The 17,640-nt window shown below is 36.0% G+C and overlaps 1 protein-coding gene across 6 annotated transcripts in view; it reads left to right on the forward strand.

Annotated features, from left to right (window-relative positions):
- LOC147393126 (putative starch synthase 4, chloroplastic/amyloplastic) overlaps window positions 1-17,640 on the forward strand; it is an 86,249-nt gene that overhangs the window by 46,226 nt on the left and 22,383 nt on the right. For all 6 annotated transcript variants that reach the window (XM_086455247.1, XM_086455246.1, XM_086455244.1 and 3 more), the window contains one exon: window positions 9,264-9,337. In XM_086455247.1, the coding sequence (XP_086311373.1) occupies window positions 9,264-9,337 (74 nt within the window). The remainder of the gene's footprint in view (window positions 1-9,263; window positions 9,338-17,640) is intronic.

Here is a 17,640-nt window from a genome sequence, read left to right on the forward strand (position 1 = left end):
AAACAAGAAATTTATCTAAACAATGCAAGAAATGTGTAAATACTTGTTTTTCTTTCTTCTTTTTTCATTTTTTGTACTATTACTAGTGATTGTCTTCAACTCTTACACTAAGTGATTTTTGTGGACTTTTCTAATTCTGTAGATTTAATATAAATTTTATTGATGCATTATGTTATAAAAGATCAAATATATGTGACAACATGGTTAGAATGTAGTACATATGCATGTGGTTGTTGCCCAACGGATGCTCTATTTTTTTCTTTAATGCTTTTATTAAAAGGTATGTTATGCATGTAAGCAACCCATTTTAGTCATATATGATAACTCCCATTTCATGTCTTATTTCTTGCTAGTTTAATTCTTATAGGTTAATCGTTACTATTAACATTTGTATATGTTTTAAATAAAAACTAAAATATTTTTGTGGCGCCGACAAATACTATCACTGATCCCCATGATTTCATGATAGACTCCAAGTGTGAGATAATAAAATTCCTATCTATAAATTTGATACATATGAGTAACCTGATAATTGTTTTCACTTCTAATCATAATAATAGCAAAAGCAACTCAACATTATGTATATCAGAGTGCACATGATGACAATTCAAAAAAAGAGGATCATATATATCCAAAAGGCCAAGTAAAGTATCATCTGCTCTCCATGACTGACATATACATACAAAAAGAGCAGCGCTATCTACTATACTAATATATATAAACTATAACAAAAGATAACTCCAAACCTCTCATCATAATAACAACCATCACTCACTTCTAACAAAACTTTGGATTCACGTCACCACTCACCATAAACCTCTGCCTCTTCTGACATCTCAGAGGCAATTTCCTTGTAAGTCTCAGATACAGGATATCTGAAACTGGTGATTTGGGGGATGGGTAAAGGGAGTTACCCAGCAGAAAAATCCACATTTCTATCATATAATCATGGCATGATCGTATAATTCTTCTAGACAACTATAAAACATGTAGGTTTTCAATAAACAATAACATCTAATCATAAAACATACTAAGTAGAATAATACATTCTAATCTTGGCAAAGTTATCAACTAATCAGGATAAACAATATAGATGTAATTAGTAAAAACAATTCTTTTGACATTCAAGTCAAACATGATAGCGTAGCAATTAAAAAGATTAGGAACATGATAGACTTTATGATCGATCACAATATATCATACCCTTCCTATACAATAAACTGCCACTTTTACAAACATTCATCATTAAAGACATGAATGAATATCCCATATTTTGGTAGGGATGCCCTTCTTCAGTGCATCTCATACTATAGGGGAGAATGAGCACTGCTACTACTATCCTAGATGAACTTGTCACTCTAGAACAAGAACTTATCATTATAGGAATTCGCTGACTCTAATGATGCACAACTAAACATATTTAATAAATATGCTAGTTTTCATTTTTTTTTTTCAATGCATGAACGTACAAATGTATTTTGATGAACCCATATATCTCACGTACATGCATATATGACTTACATGGAAACGTCCTTTGCATATAATAAACAATAGAAAACTAACATGCAGCTAAGTCTCTTACATGGTCGTGCCAGAATGTAGCTAGATCGCCTCACAAACATGGCAGAGCCATTGCATGTACACCAATTTGGGTCCAATCAACACTCAAATAAGAACATTGTTCTCACTATAAACCTATAAATCTCATTGAAATAGGGTTCCCCAATCTATAAATCCTTTCAAATGATAAATTAAAAATCAATACATGAAAAACACAACATTTCCATATATAAAGTTAATTGGCTAATTACATAACAAAGTTAATCCTAGACTATGCTTGATTAGCCTAAAATGCTATAACCACTAATTTAATATAACAAAACATCATTCCTTTTTATTTATTTTTTGAAAACTTTTCCGATTGGAAAGTGTCAGTGGCTGTGAAAAAAATTCAGATTAATGATTTTGGTGTGAAATTGACTCTTTCCTTGACAGTTCTTTTTCTTCTTAACTTAAGTTCACCATAATTATATAAAATTAATGAAACACTTAATCTGCATGTATGGATTCTTTAGAAGTAACATAATTAAAACAATTTTTTTTTTCACCACATAAAAGAATTAATAAAACTTGGAACTATATGGCAGAAATATAAGTCTTCCTACCTGATTTTTCCTTCAATTCGGGCTTCTAGTTAGTTCTAATATATTTCTAAGTGTCTTCTTTTATAGAATCTTCTTGACTTTAGGGTCTCATCAAAGTTTGATCTTAAATTCAAATTCTAAAATCTGAAATCAGATTGCTAGTTAGGACTAATTCTTAATATCTGAGACCTATAATGAATTCAAAGCTTATGACTGATATCAAACCTATCAAAGATTAAAGATGGAGTTTTTATACCTGGCTTTATGCCTTGTAAAGTGTTTGTTCAGCTGCCCTCTTGAAGATCAACTTCTAACAATTTTTATTGGCTTTCAAGTTGCATATCTTTATGAAAACCAGTTTTCTTCTATGATTTGTATGGAGGTTGAGCTAAAAGAAAGTTGCAGATTGAAAATCACAAATTTTCTGGATTTGTTTTTTGTTTGTAAGAATGACAGGAATGAAATGAGTTTTGTTTCTTTGGTTAATGGGTTAGATTTTGTTATCCTACAATTGATGTAAATTTTGGGTACTGGAAATCTTTTAACATGATTTTAATCATGTTAATGGCTTAACACCTAATGTAGGACTGACTATGAAATTGGTTAATCTGATTTATTTAGCAACAAATCAGCCAACAACAAGTCTCCCACCAATAATAGAGAAAGGGAAAATAGACAGAAAAAGCCTTAGAATCACTCTAGGGTTTGGGAATCACTCACCAAGGTTCCTTAGGAAATAAAAAATAAGATTTTATTCATTAGCCTTCAAAAAGAGAACGAAAGAGATTATTTAGGAGGACTTATAGCTAGGGCATCCATACAAAATTACATATTTGCCCTTAACCTCTAAAATAAACAAAAGAAGACCCATAACTCCCAAACAAGTTGATCAAACGCCTTGAAACTTTAAAGAAACATGAAATAAGACTCAAAAAACATAAAATAGTTATTGGACCCTCATGACTAAAATGTAAAAAGACCAAAATACCCTTAGCTACTATAAATAAGAAAAAAATTCAATAAACATCACAAGACCCATCGTCATGTCATAGCAATGCTTGCTTATTAGTCTTCTTCCTCCTATGATAGGTCTTCCAAAGTTCTTTAGGATTCCCATCATCTCTCCCCGGCTTAAAAGAACTTGACCCTGTCGAGTTAAAGGCATGATATTCTTCATACATATCCAGGTTTAGTTGTTGAAATTCTTTAGTTGTAATCCAATACATTCTAACAATGGACGACATTTCCACTTCACTAGGAACTTTTGATAACCACCACTTGTAGTAGAAATCACCTTCTCATCCAAAACATCTTCTATAACATCAGAAGTTGTATGAGTAGGAGGCAAATTAGGAGCGGACATTGAAGTACTATCGTGGTGACCATGGTAAGAAGTGAGATCCTCCATATTAAAGATAGGGCTGATACTCATGTCTTCTAGAATCTCTAGAACATAAGCATTAGAGCTAATCTTCTTAAGAATTTTGGAAGAGCCAGCGCTCTTGGAATGGAGTTTTTTATAAGTTCTCTTGGGAAAATTTTCAGGCCTAATACGCACCATAACCATATCACCCTCATGAAAGTCAGCCAAACAGCGATGCAAATATGCCTTAGGCTTGTAGGCATCATTGCTAAGGGCAATCCTCCTATGAACATCATCATGTATATCATGTATGTGCCTAGAAAACCCCTCTGCCTCAATGCTGACTTATGCATATGATAGTAAAGGAATGATGTCGATAGGTCGTCTAGATTGCATGCATGTAACCACTTCAAATGGACTTCTACCTGTAGATCTATTGACTAAACTGTTATAATAAAATTCAACAATAGGTAAGATTAAATCCCACCTAGAAACATGATCACTAACCAAGCATCTTAGTAGATCACCCAAGCTCTTGTTAACTACCTCAGTTTGGCTGTCTGTCTGAGGATGGAATGAAGAAAAGTATTCCAGCTTTGTATTTAACAACTTCCATAAAGTCTTCCAAAAGTAGCTCATGAACTTCACATCTCTGTCAGACATTATAGTCAATGGAAGTCCATGTAATCGTGCTATCTCTCTGAAGAAAAGAGTAGCCACGTGTGAAGCATCAGAAGTCTTGCTACATGGAATAAAGTGAGTCATCTTAGAAAATTGATCCACTACTACATAAATAGAATCATGGCCTCTAACAGTCTTTGGCAAACCAAGTACAAAGTCCATGGAGAGATCTTGCCAAGGTTCATGTGGGGTGTGTAATGGAGTGTAAAGTCCTGCATTTTGCTTCACCCCTTTGCAAGTTGAAATATACGGCATTGTTTGATGATCCTGGTGACATCTACCTTAAGGCTAGGCCAATAAGATTTATCTTCCACCATAGCAATAATTTTATCACGTCCAAAATGACCTGCTGCACCACCTGCATGTAACTCCCAGACTACATGATCTCTCATAGAAGTATCTGGAAGACAAAGGCATGTATCTGAAAAGATAGCCCTCGTGTAATGAAAATGAAGGATAATCACTTGCTATCCAGCCACTAAAGCAATATAAATAACGCCAAAATCCTTGCAAGAAGAATAATCTTGCTTCAGTCTATCGAACCCAATCACCTATATACTCATAGAGTGCAAAATGTAAACAACTCGACTAAGCGCCTCTGCTGCCTTGTTCTCAACACCAGCCTTGTGCTTGAGAACAAAAGTGTATTCTTGAAGAAATGTTACCCATTTCCCATGAAGATGACTTAGTTTCTTCTGTAAATTCAGATATCGGAGTGTTTGATGATCTGAATACAAAACAAATTCCTTAGACACCAAATAGTGTCTCCAATGACGAAGGACCTAAACAACTACATAGAGTTCTTTATCATAAGTGAAAAATTTATGTTTTGCCTCATTAAGCTTTTCACTATGGTAAGAAATAGGATGATCATCTTGCATAAGCACACCTCCAATCCCAACATTAGAAGCATCACAAGTCATTTCAAAAACCTTGGAGAAGTCTGGCAATTGCAAAACCGGTGTTTCTGTCATCTTTTTATAAGCTCGAAAGCACTATTTGTTGCCCCTAATCAATTAAAATTTCCTTTCCCCATTGAATCAATGATAGGAGTCATGATACTGCTAAAATTTCTTATGAACATCCTGTAGAAAATGGCTAGGCCATGGAAACTGCGTACTTCATGGAGGTTAGTAGGAATTGGCAATTATTGAATAGCTTTTACCTTTCTAGGATCAGCTCCTACGCCCTTGGATGATACAACCAATCCAAGAAATATAACATTGGACGTCATGAAAGCACACTTCAAGTTTATGAAGAGTTTTTCATAGCGTAAAACTCTCATAACTTAGCAAAGGTTGGTAGTGTGCTCATCATGTGAGTGGCTATATATAAGTATATCATCAAAATAAACAACAAGAAATTGCCAAATAAAAGGTCGAAGTACCTGAGTCGTCACTCGCATGAAAGTACTAAGGGCATTAGTGAGGCCAAAAGGCATGATAAGCCATTCATATAGACCATCCTTCGTCTTGAAAGTTGTCTTCCATTCATCTCCTAGTTTGACATGAACCTGATGGTATCCGCTTTTGAGATCAATCTTAGAGAAAATAAAAGAACCTACCACAATATTGAGCATGTCATCCAATCTTGGAATTGAAAAATGATACTTGATTGTGATCTTGTTGATGGCCCTACCATCAACACACATTCTCCAGCTTTCATCTTTCTTTGGGGTTAATAGAGTAGGCATTGCGCAATGACTCATGTTTTTCCCTATGAATCCCCTTTTAAGTAGTTCATCAACCTGACGCTTCAACTCGGCATATTTGTTAGGTTCATGCGATAAACTGGTTAATTCAGCAATTGGGAACTCAGAATAAGATTGATGGCATGTTGAACATCCTGCATAAGGTCGAGATCCACCAGGCTTGGATGTGTTAGCATTAGGCAATGCTGACCTCGATGTCTTTCCTCCATCAAAAGTCTTATGAGTTAATAGTTCTCCAGTTTGGTTTCCAAACCACCTTGTCATAAGAATGCATCTTCTAAATCATAAACCCTTAAAGTAGTCATTTTTAAAATGAGCAAGTTTTTGTCGTTCATCTTTAGTAGTCTCGCAACAAATAGCTAACTCATCAAAGTGCCGCATGTTCTCCACTACAGATAAGTTGTCTTGGGGGGGTGAGACCATTTCCTCATAAAGATCATCTTGAAAATCAGCAAGTAAATATTTCTCCTTGAGACAAATCTTCATCGCAAATAGTGATAAGAGAACTTCCCATTTATCCTGCCTCTTCTCAAGATTTCTCCACTACACTTTAACATGACCAACCAACTTCATCCTAGGAAATCGAACTCTCATTTCATCTAGCATATCATTCCAATTAAAATATTCTTCTAGGGCTGCAAGTCTATCTGAGAAGGCTTGAGGATCAATGTCACCTTTGAAATCAGATATTTCAACTTTGACTTTCTTAGTTATGTCATCTTGTTGATCATGATGTCTAGATTTGGATTGTTCAAGCATATCTTGCAGCACATCATCCAAAGCGCCTTGCGGAGTAACATATCCTTGCAGGGGTGGCCCTTATAGGTGCTCTAGTTGTCGTGTTAACCCTCTGTCCAACAAAATTATTGACTGATATGTCAATCTCTGGCTCCTTTCTCCACCGCTGGTTCCTTCATTAGGGATGGGACCAATTGGATGGTTTCTCATCTCTCTGACTCGGAATTCAAGTTCATCTACTCTCTCAACGAACTTGAAGAGAAGCTTTTCTTGTTGAGCATTAGTAAATGTCCCTCTAAAAGTCCTATTACTTGTTGCCATAGTGCCAACCTTCGCTCTGATACCAATTGATGCAGGACAGACTATGAAATTGGTTAATCTGATTTATTTTACAATAAATCAGCGAACAACAAGTCTCTCACCAATAATAAAGGGAAAATGGAGAGAAAAAACCTTAGAATCACTCTAGGGTTCATAGAAATCACTTCTAGGGTTTGGGAATTACTCACAAAGGTTGCTTAGGCAGTCAAAGAGAACAAAAAAGATTATTTATGGGGACCTATAGTTAGGGCGTCCATACTTAAGGGGCAAAAGTATAGATTTGCCCTTGACCTCTAAAATGAATAAATTGACAAAAAAAGACCCACAACTCCCTAACAACTTGACCAAATGCCTTGAAACTTTAAACAAACATGAACTAAAACTGAAAAAACATAAAATAGTTGTCGGACCCTCAGGACTAAAATGTAAAAAGACCAATATACCCTTGACTGCTATAAATAAGAAAAAAACTCAATAAGTATCACAAGATCCATTGTCATGCCACAGCAATGCTTGCTTATTAATCTTCTTCCTCCTATAATAGGTCTTATAAGGTTCTTTAGGATTCCCTTCAACACCTCAAGTGCTTAGATGTCAAGTTGGATTTGTCTCAACTAAAACAGCTTATTTACCTCCTTGACTTTGGTCAATTGATCTGACCCGAGTTGACATGGTTATGACTCAACATACAATGCTTGCAACGCTTGTTTTTCCTTATCTAAGCTCTGTTTTCGATGTTTAAATGTCGTATCCTTGATAATTTTTTGAGATTTACGCATCTTGTTAGATTCTTTGAAAAACCATTTTTTTAATTGTCATTTTTCAACTCCCATAACACGTGTCTTGACTTTTTGGTTTTAGATATATATCCTGATTTTAGCATACTTACAATCTATACTATATTTTTTGTTAATTCTGGATCTAATTGGAAATATTTCTTCAAAAAGATAAATCCAGCTGAGTAGTAAATTGGGTGATCCTAAAGAACATATAACTAACTCAAGGGTAAGCATGGATGCTTTAGGTGAATACTGAAGAAATTGGACCTTTCCTGATTAATATAGATACAGGCATTATGCAAATGCATTACCTTCACTAGTGTAAGACCTCCAATTTCAAGTTTCTATCTTCCCTAACAATGCAAAGGATATCCTTATATGGAGTGGTCATGTTTGACTAAGTAGTTAACATATAATAGAGAATGTTTGATGTTCAATTGATATGTTTGAAATATGCCTACAAACATCTTGAAACTATGTCTTTGGTGGCAGAAACAACCCAAAATTTTGTGAATGTATGGAGGAATTGTGTAGTTTTTTCGTTCAGAGTGTATATTGTTTTGGCTAACTGAAGTGCTGGACATATGAAATAAACTGAATTGTTTCATTTAGTTAAAATCACATCACTAAAACGGTAGGCATGTTGCATATTCACGGAAGTGGAAGCCAACAGTTGAAAGAGTCCCATGCCCAAAAGAATCATCTTCTCCATAAATTATAGACCACTCTCTTCTACCATCCAATACCATGAGATAAAATCAGACGTGCATTTAGGGCTGTTGAACTAACGGAGATGGGTAGTTCAAAAGAGTGATTGTTTGCATAGGCTGGTTGTTCAATTCTCTTCTGCCACCCAAAAGATGGTAGACTGGTTGTAGTAGCATCATTTTGGCATAGAAGGTGTTGTTTGGACCGTTGGACCCATAAAATGGTGGGACCTAACCTCCTGCATTTTCATCACAGATACATTAATGCGATGGTTGGGCTTATTAGGGTGTAGTTCATGACACGTTTCCACATATCTTTACTCGTAGGAATGGTTTCAAATTGTCTCAGAAACTTTGCGTCAGGCATAGATTTATACCTAGATTAATACTAGAATAAAACAGAGCCCACAAATGGCTTGGTCAAAACCTTTAAACTCAACTGAGTGCATGGAAATTTTAAGAAACCATATTCTTTTATTCGTAAAAATTATCAAAAAACATGACCAAGTACTTGCATATATCACAACCTTCAATATATGGTTATCAATTTGCATGACCAGATGGCCAAGTACTTGATAGGTCTTTCATCAGGCTAAAGGTTTCATCATTGTACTCTCTGCACAAATAACAAAGAAAACTATTTTCCTTTTCAGCTAATGCTATTAGGAGGAAGCAGTTCTCATCTAGAAACGATTTTCCAACTATGGTTCATTTACCTAGTTATTACCATGTTCTTATAATTAAAGCAATGTTTATTAGTTATCGATTTTTTGGTCCTACACTTTTTTTTACTGATATATTGCATTTTTTCCTGTCAAGGTTCGTCTTTGAAGGCATTGATGAGGGATCCTTGAATGGGGCTCTAGATCGTTCTTTCCAGTTATACAAAAAGAGTGAGTTTACTACACCTCTTGTATCCTTGGTCTCTTGCCATATTTTTACCTTGACCTAAATGAGCGAGAGACATCATCTCTCAAAATTGGAAAAGCTCATCTTCACTATGAAACAAATGCTCTTTGAACTTTATTTAAGGACTTGATGGAATTTTTTCAGTGCTGTGAAATGTATAGTAGAATTTAAATAGTAGGAAAGAAAAGCTAGAAAACAACTCAGGTCTCTCACACCTATTCCCTACTAAGGTGGGCTTAGTTAATCCAGTACAAGATGAGTAAGTTGGACATGTGATGAAGCTAGACACAGACACAATGTGTATCATTGTATCCTTTGAAAGGAAATCATGGTTAGAGATGTTGGTGATATAGAGGAAAACCATCAAGGCATACATGGAGACTCTTCAAATCACCATGCGTTAAGGTAGGGGAGTATGCACTCACTCCCTTTAATCAAGGAAAGAATCCTGGATAGAGTTGGCATAGTCAACCCTCTATCTTTAGTTTAAATTTTAAATGATTGTTTCCTATTCTTGGGGATGGTTTCCATACAAATGAGGAAACCAAATTTCTTTTATCCTAGGTTAAAGTCTGAAACATTGTTTCCTTATTCCTGAGGATGGTTTCCATACTAATAAGGAAACTGAACCCAATATAGTTGTACAAACACTCTTAAAAGAGCTTTCAAATTGAGAAAGACTACAGAAACAACTCAATTTCATTTGGTGAGGTTCAAAGCAAATACATATTTGAATTTCAAAATCATGCATGGTATCAAAGCCACCAAGGTGAGCTCATTAGAGAAGATCTTTCTCAATCGAATTCTTCATCCTGGAAATATCAACCACATCAATTGCTCCACCTCCCATGACCTCATCCTCAACACAAAACTACCCTTCTTCATTGACATGCTTAAACTTTCACTTTTCAAGACTCGAGTGATGGGACTCAATGAATCCCAAAACATGCTAGGGTTCTTAGATGCAGGTTTTCCATTCCATAGAAGTACCTTTCACCATCGATTAAAGCTACTATTGGTGAAAAGTGTGACTATAGTGGAAGAACAAAAGAGAAAAGGGAGAAAAAAAACTGGAGAAACGGTGGAGGAAGAAAAGATCATCTGTTATGTAACACGGCTGGAATACACATTGTTCTTGATATAATCTTTCATGAATGAAGTAACGGTTTACTTCTATGTGTTTGGTCCTATAATGCTAGGATGGGTTATTAGTAGTTGAAGAATTTTAGGAGAAGAAAAATATTCTACTTATCTTGAACAAATTGCAGATTACAAAATAAATAGAGAGCTTTTTCTGGAAAGTCTCAACAACCTAACAAATTAGAGCAATAGAATCTGAACCAACATGACAACCTATCCCTAAATATCCGATCTCTAACTTAACCAACATAACAACTTATCCCTAAATATCTGATCTCTAACTTAACCAATATAACAACCTATCCCTAAATATCTTATCACTAACTTCAGATTTTATTATCATAACAAACAAAACAGAAAGGCCTATTTTTCGGCACTCCCCTCAAGTTGGAGCATAGATGTCTATCATGCCCAACTTGCTGATTAGATGCTCAAAATTAGGTCAAGGAAGCCCCTTTGTCAAAATATCAGCAATTTGCTGAGTTGTAGGAACAAATGGCAAACAAATGATGCCAGTTTCAAGCTTCTCTTTTATGAAGTGTCGGTCAATCTCCACGTGTTTAGTTCGATCATACTGAACAGGATTATGGGCAATGCTAATTGCAGCCTTATTATCACAGTACAGTTTCATTGGATACTTTGCCTCCTTCTGTAGCTTCTCTAGGACTCGCTTTAACCACAATAGTTCACATATTTCGTGTACCATTGCTCTAAACTCAGCTCTAGCACTGCTTCGAGCCACTACATTCTACTTTTTGCTTCTCCAAGTCACTAAATTTTCCCATAGGAACGTGCAATATCCATAAGTTGATCTTCTATCTGGGACAGATCTAGCTCAATCTGCATTTGTAAAAACTTCTATACTACTTTGCTCACTTTTACAAAAGAAAAGTCCTTTCCCAGGTGTATTCTTCAAGTACCTGAGAATTTTATAAACTGCTTTAAGATGTTCCTCATAAGGGGCATGCATAAACTGACTTACCACATTAACTGTAAAAGCAATGTCAGGACGTGTATGAGATAAGTAAATCAGTTTACCTACCAATTTTTGGTATCGAGTAGTATCCACTGGAGTTCCTTCACCCTTTTCCCATAGTTTTACGTTTAGATCCATAGGTGTGTCAGCAGGTCGACAACCACTCATCCCTGTCTCTTCCAAAAGGTCTAAAATGTACTTCCATTGTGACACAACACTCCCCCTTTTTGAACGAGCCACCTCCATACTGAGGAAGTATTTTAGTGAGCCCAAGTCTTTTATTTCAAATTCTAACGCCAAGCAAGTCTTCAATCTTTTCATTTCTGTCAAGTCATCTCCTGTAAGAATGACATCATCGACGTACACTATCAATACTGCTTTCCCTTTGGCTGAAAACTTCATGAACATGGTATTATCAGTTTGACCCTGTGAGTATCCTTGCTTCTTCACAGAACGAGTGAACTTCTTAGACCAGGCTCTTGGAGACTATTTGAGCCCGTATAAGGACTTCTTCAATCTGCACACTTTTGAACTAAATTTGTTTTCAAAACCCGGAGGAGAATCCATATATACTTCTTCTTCTAAATCGCCGTTGAGAAAAACATTTTTAACGTCTAGTTGTTGTAACGGCCAATCTAGATTTGCAGCAATTGAAAGAAGTACTCTTACTGTATTCAGTTTTGCCACAGGTGCAAAAGCTTCAAAGTAGTCTATGCCATAGGTTTGAGTGAAACCTTTGGCAATAGGTCGAGTTTTGTATCTCTCTAGTGAGCCATCAGAGTTGTACTTGACTGTAAACACCCATTTGCATCCAACAGTTGTCTTCCCCTTTGCTAAGGTTATTGCATCCTAGGTTTTGTTCTTCTCATGTGCACTCATCTCCTCAAAAACAGCTTTCTTCCATTCAGGAACAATTAGAGCATCTTGCACATTTTTGGGAATTTCTACACTAGAGAGTTGTGAAGTGAATACAGCAAACAAAGGAGACAAACGCTCATATGACACAAAATTTGACAAAGGATGTTTAGTACAAGACCTACTATCTTTTGTATTGGCAATTAGAATATTAAGATCATGATATGACACAGAAGGATTGGATTTGGAGGTATTTTTACCTAACTTACAAGTCTTCAGATGATCTGTCCTCAGGTTTTGAGTCTTGGCCTTGTGGCAAAGTTGAGTCATCCTTTTTCGCATCCAGGTCATCCTTGAGTAAATCATCACCTCTTTACTTGTATTCTTAGCAGTGTTTATCTCTCTAGTGTTTTGATCATTTTTTGACATAGTAGTAGATTGTCCCTTACTTTCAGATCCTAAAATACCTAGTTCCAGACTTGGTTGTGGCTATCTAGTATTTCCTAGACTTGGAATATCACCCTCTAAGGCTGGCCATGGGTCATTAGAGGTCTGCACCATCTTTTCTCCATCACTTGTGCCTTGATCCAAACCTACATTCTCCTGACTACCCATGCCCTAGTTTAACCTGTCATTGTCTAATTCCTCATCTTCTAGCACCTCTACACTGTCATTGCCTAATTGCTCCCCGTCTAGCATCTTCAAAAAACTCATGGGATTCGAATCTTCACATAGTTTCTCCCCCTGAAGATGAGCATTATGAAAAAAGGATTTTGTTTCAAAAAAAGTCACATCCATGGTAACATGCATTTTTTTTTTTTTTAAATGGTTCAAAACACTTATAACCCTTTTGTGTGGGAGAATACCCAACAAAGACACTTTCTAGCCCTTGGATCAAATTTTCCACGGTTATACTTATGAATGTGGAAAATGCAGTGCAACCGAAAACTTTCAAATGTAAATTAAAGCAAATCCGTGATGTGGGAAATAATTTTTTGAAAACGTCAAATGGAGTTTGAAATTTTAGAACTCTTGTGGGCATCCTATTAATTAAGTTGCTGTCAAAATTGCCTCTCCCCACAAGTATATAAGGACATTGGTTGAAAATAGTAAAGATCTAGCAACCTCTAAAATATGTTTGTTTTTTCTTTCAGCCACTCCGTTCTATTGTGGCGTATCATTGCAGGAGCTTTGATGCACAAGACTATTTTCAAGAAAATATTTCCCTTGAACTAGACTAAAAAATTTTCTTCCATTATCACTCCTGAAAACCTTAATTTTTCCCTGAAATTTTATTTGAATCATTTTGTGAAAATCTTTGAAAACCTGTCCTACTTCCGATTTGTCCTTTAACAAATATACCCAACAAATTCTTGTGTGATCCTCAATGAATGTAACAAACCATCTCTTTCCAGAAATTGTACTAACCCTAGATGGCCCCCAAATGTCACTATGAATAACAGAAAATGGTTCAATGGGTTTGTACGGTTGCAATAGAAATGATACACGATGATGTTTTGATAATTCACAAATTTCACATTGAAATAAAAATGGGTCTTTATTCTTAAACAGACTTGGAAACAAGTATTTCAAATACTGAAAATTAGGATGACCTAATCTAAAATGCCATAGCATTATTTTATTGTCAAGAGAAATAGACACTGATTCAAAACAAGTATGTTGATGTTGGTTTCTCAATTATGTCCCATCTTCGAAGAAATAGAGTCCTTCACTTTGCCTAGCAATGCCAATTGTCCTGCTTAATTTCAAATCCTAAAATTCACAATGAGATGGAAGAAAGTAAGCACAAAATTTTTTATTTTGTGTTATTTTACTGACAGACAAAAGATTACATGATAAGTTAGGAACATGAAGAACATTGTGAAGGGTTAGTGAGGGAGAAATGACTATTGACCCTTTTCCTGCTATAGTCGAAAGGGATCCATCGGCTATTTTGATTTTTTGATTCCCTGCACAAGGACTATAGGACGAAAATAATTTTGATGAACTTGTCATCTGATTTGTTACACCAAAATCTATGGTCCATGGACAATCGGAATTGACACTAGCAAGTGCAGTAGAATTAGAATTACCTTTTTGAGCCAATGAACAAGAAGGAAACTTTTTTTGGGACTGGAGAAATTGACAACAGTTGCTCTATTTGTTCCTCAGTGAAAAGAAGTGTTTTGAAGAGATTTTTGACCTTTGATCATTATTGTTGACCTAAAATGCGCGTCCTTCATTGCTGGATTTTTTCTTCAAATTATGTCGCTTGTCGTGTATCTTCCAGTAGGTCTCCCTCGTGTGCCAGGACTGCTTGCAATGATCACACCACAGTTTTTTTTACCGTCTATTATTCCTCTTATCGCCATCATGTTCAAAGCCTTTAGAGGCCAGGGCAGAACCTTCAAGCTTAGTTGTGACCTTCGAATCAACATCCCTAAGCATCACCTTCTGTCGAGTTTCTTCTCACCTAACTTCTGAGAACACTTCTCGAATATTTGGCAAAGGTTTTCTCCCAAGAATCCGCCCCCAACTTCGTCCAATTCCTTGTTGAGCTCAGCAAGAAAGACATATACTCTATCATTCTCCTTTCTCTTCATGTGTCTTGCACTGTCATTAGGGCAGTCCCAATGCTCATCATAACACAAGTTCAATTCTTGCCAAAGTGTCATCATCCCGTTGTAATATGCTGTCACATCTCGATCTCCTTGCTTTGATTGCCACAATTTGGTCTTCAATTCAAAAATCGGAGACGAATTTTCCAAATCCGAGTATGTTTCTCGGATTGCATCCTAGACATCTTTGGCTGTTGGGAGGAACATAAATGGCTTTCCAAGGGCAGATTCCATAGAGTTGATTAACCAGGCCATAATCATGGAGTTTTCGGACCTCCACGTCTTGCATTTGGGGTCTTATTTTGCTGGTTTTGTCAGTTTACCAGTGAGATAGCCAAGTTTGTCTTTGCCATCAATCACCAGTTTTACCAATTGAACCCACTCTAAATAATTTTTGCCATTGAGTTTGTGAACAGTTATCTGAAGGGAGCTTGAATTTTCAAAATTGTTGAATGAGACAGCAGGACTAATTTGTGTTTCCTCCGTCGTTTCTTTGGTGGAGTCACTGATTTGGTGGCACCGGTCATCGTCGTTTTGGCCATCAAGAAATCCTAGCTGAGAGTCGTAGCTCTGATACCATGAAGAATTTTAGGGAAAGAAAAATATTCTACTTATCTTGAATAAATTGCAAATTACAAAATAAATAGAGAGCCCTGCCTAGAAAGTCTTAACAACCTAACAAATTAGAGCAATAGAATCTGAACCAACATAACAACCTATCCCTAAATATCCGATCACTAACTTAACCAACATAACAACTTATCCCTAAATATCCGATCTCTAACTTAACCAACATAAGAACCTATTCCTAAATATCTGATTACTAACTTCATATTTTATTATCATAACAAACAAAACAGAAAGGCCTATTTTTCAACAGTAGTACTTATTGCTCTTTTGTTAGCACAATATAAATCATTTGCCCAATCATAGGAAAACCAAGTTCTCGAAAAAGAATTTCCAAGCATAATATTTCACGCAGCTCATGAGCCATAGATCTAAACTTTGTCTATGTTCTTGAACAAGCTACGAGATGTTATTTCTTGTTGCATGTCACAAGATTACAACCCACAAAAGTACAATATCCTAATGTAGAAATTCTATTATCCATAATGTCTGTCCAATCTGTGCAATTATATGCTTCCCATTCTTTATAAATAAAAGACCACTACTAGTTGAGGATTTGAAATATCTCAATATTTGATATGTTGCTTCAAGATGTGGAGTTCAAGAGGAATGCATGTACTGACTTACCACATTAACTATGTATGCAATATCAGGTCTAATGAGTGAAAAGTGGATTAATCTCCTAACCATCCGTTGAAAACTGTTAATGTCTTGAAGAGATTCACCACTCTAATTATCTAGTTAGTGCTTCTATTCTGTAGGGGTATCTATCATTTTAGCTCACAACTTTCTAGTCTCATATAACATATCCAACACATACTTTATCTTAATAATAATGATTCTCTCATGATATATGCCACTTCTATTCCTTGAAAAGACTTTAAATGTCTAAGATCCTTGATCTCAAACTCATTGGTTAAGTAGCTCTTCAACCACTCAACCTCTTCTGCACTATTCCCTATCAGAACAAACATAGAAAATTAGAATTGTGTTGTTGCCTCTGGTGCACCTAATGAATTATCTATGATTTGCCCGACTCTGTGCACTCCAACTTTAGTATTGCGTTGTTGAATCTCTCGAACCATGCTCTGGGAGATTGTTTTAGTCTCATACAAGGACTTTTTCAATTTGGACACTTTATTTTCATCCCCTTGGGAGTCAGAATTCACCGCAGAAGAATTTTAGAAGAGAAAAGTCAAGTCTCATAATGAGATCTTGGCATATATTTATAATTAACAATAAGGGAATAGACATAAATGCCCTTACAAAGAAATAAAAAGAAATAAATTAATATTAGTAAAGCTAGAACTAACTATTCTAATATTTCCAATACTCCCCTTCAACTAGACCCAGTTTGGCAAGGTGAGAGTTAGTGACAGAAGGTCCAACAGACTTTGTAATCATATCGGCTAGTTGATTTGAAGAAGAAACAAAGACTGTCTCAAGTGCACCCGATCGAATTTTCTCCCTGAAAAGTGAACATCAACATCGATGTGCTTAGTTATTTCGTGAAAGACTGAGTCAGATGCAAGCATGATAGCAGACTTGTTGTCACAGAATAGTGCGGAGGAACTAACAATAGGAAATCCCAACTCTGTCAGCAAAGATCTAAGTCAAAGAAGCTCACGTGTGCTAAGAGCCATGGCACGATACTCAGCTTCAGCAAACGAACAAGAAATCACACTTTGTTTCTTACTTTTCCACGAAATAAGGTTACCACCATAGAAAGTACAGAAACCAGATGTAGATCTCCTATCTGTAAGAGACCCCGCATAATCAACATTAGTGAAATAGGACAAATGTGACTGAGTAGTAGACGAATAAAATAGACTTAGACCAGGACGAAACTTCAAGTAGCGAAGGATACGGTATACAGCGTCAAGATCAGAGGTACGCGGAGCATGCATAAACTGACTGACTACACTAACTGCAAAGGTCAAATCCGGTCTAGTGTTAGCCAGATAAATCAAACGGCCAACGGGTCTCTGGTAAGATGAAGGATCAGATAAAAGCTCCCCAGATTCAGCATGAAGACGATGATTCTGATCCAATAAGGAAGAGGCAGGACGAC

Source organism: Akebia trifoliata, chromosome 10 (assembly GCF_017979445.1).
Source record: "Akebia trifoliata isolate Shusen 1 chromosome 10, ASM1797944v1, whole genome shotgun sequence".
NCBI classification, from domain to species: domain Eukaryota; kingdom Viridiplantae; phylum Streptophyta; class Magnoliopsida; order Ranunculales; family Lardizabalaceae; genus Akebia; species Akebia trifoliata.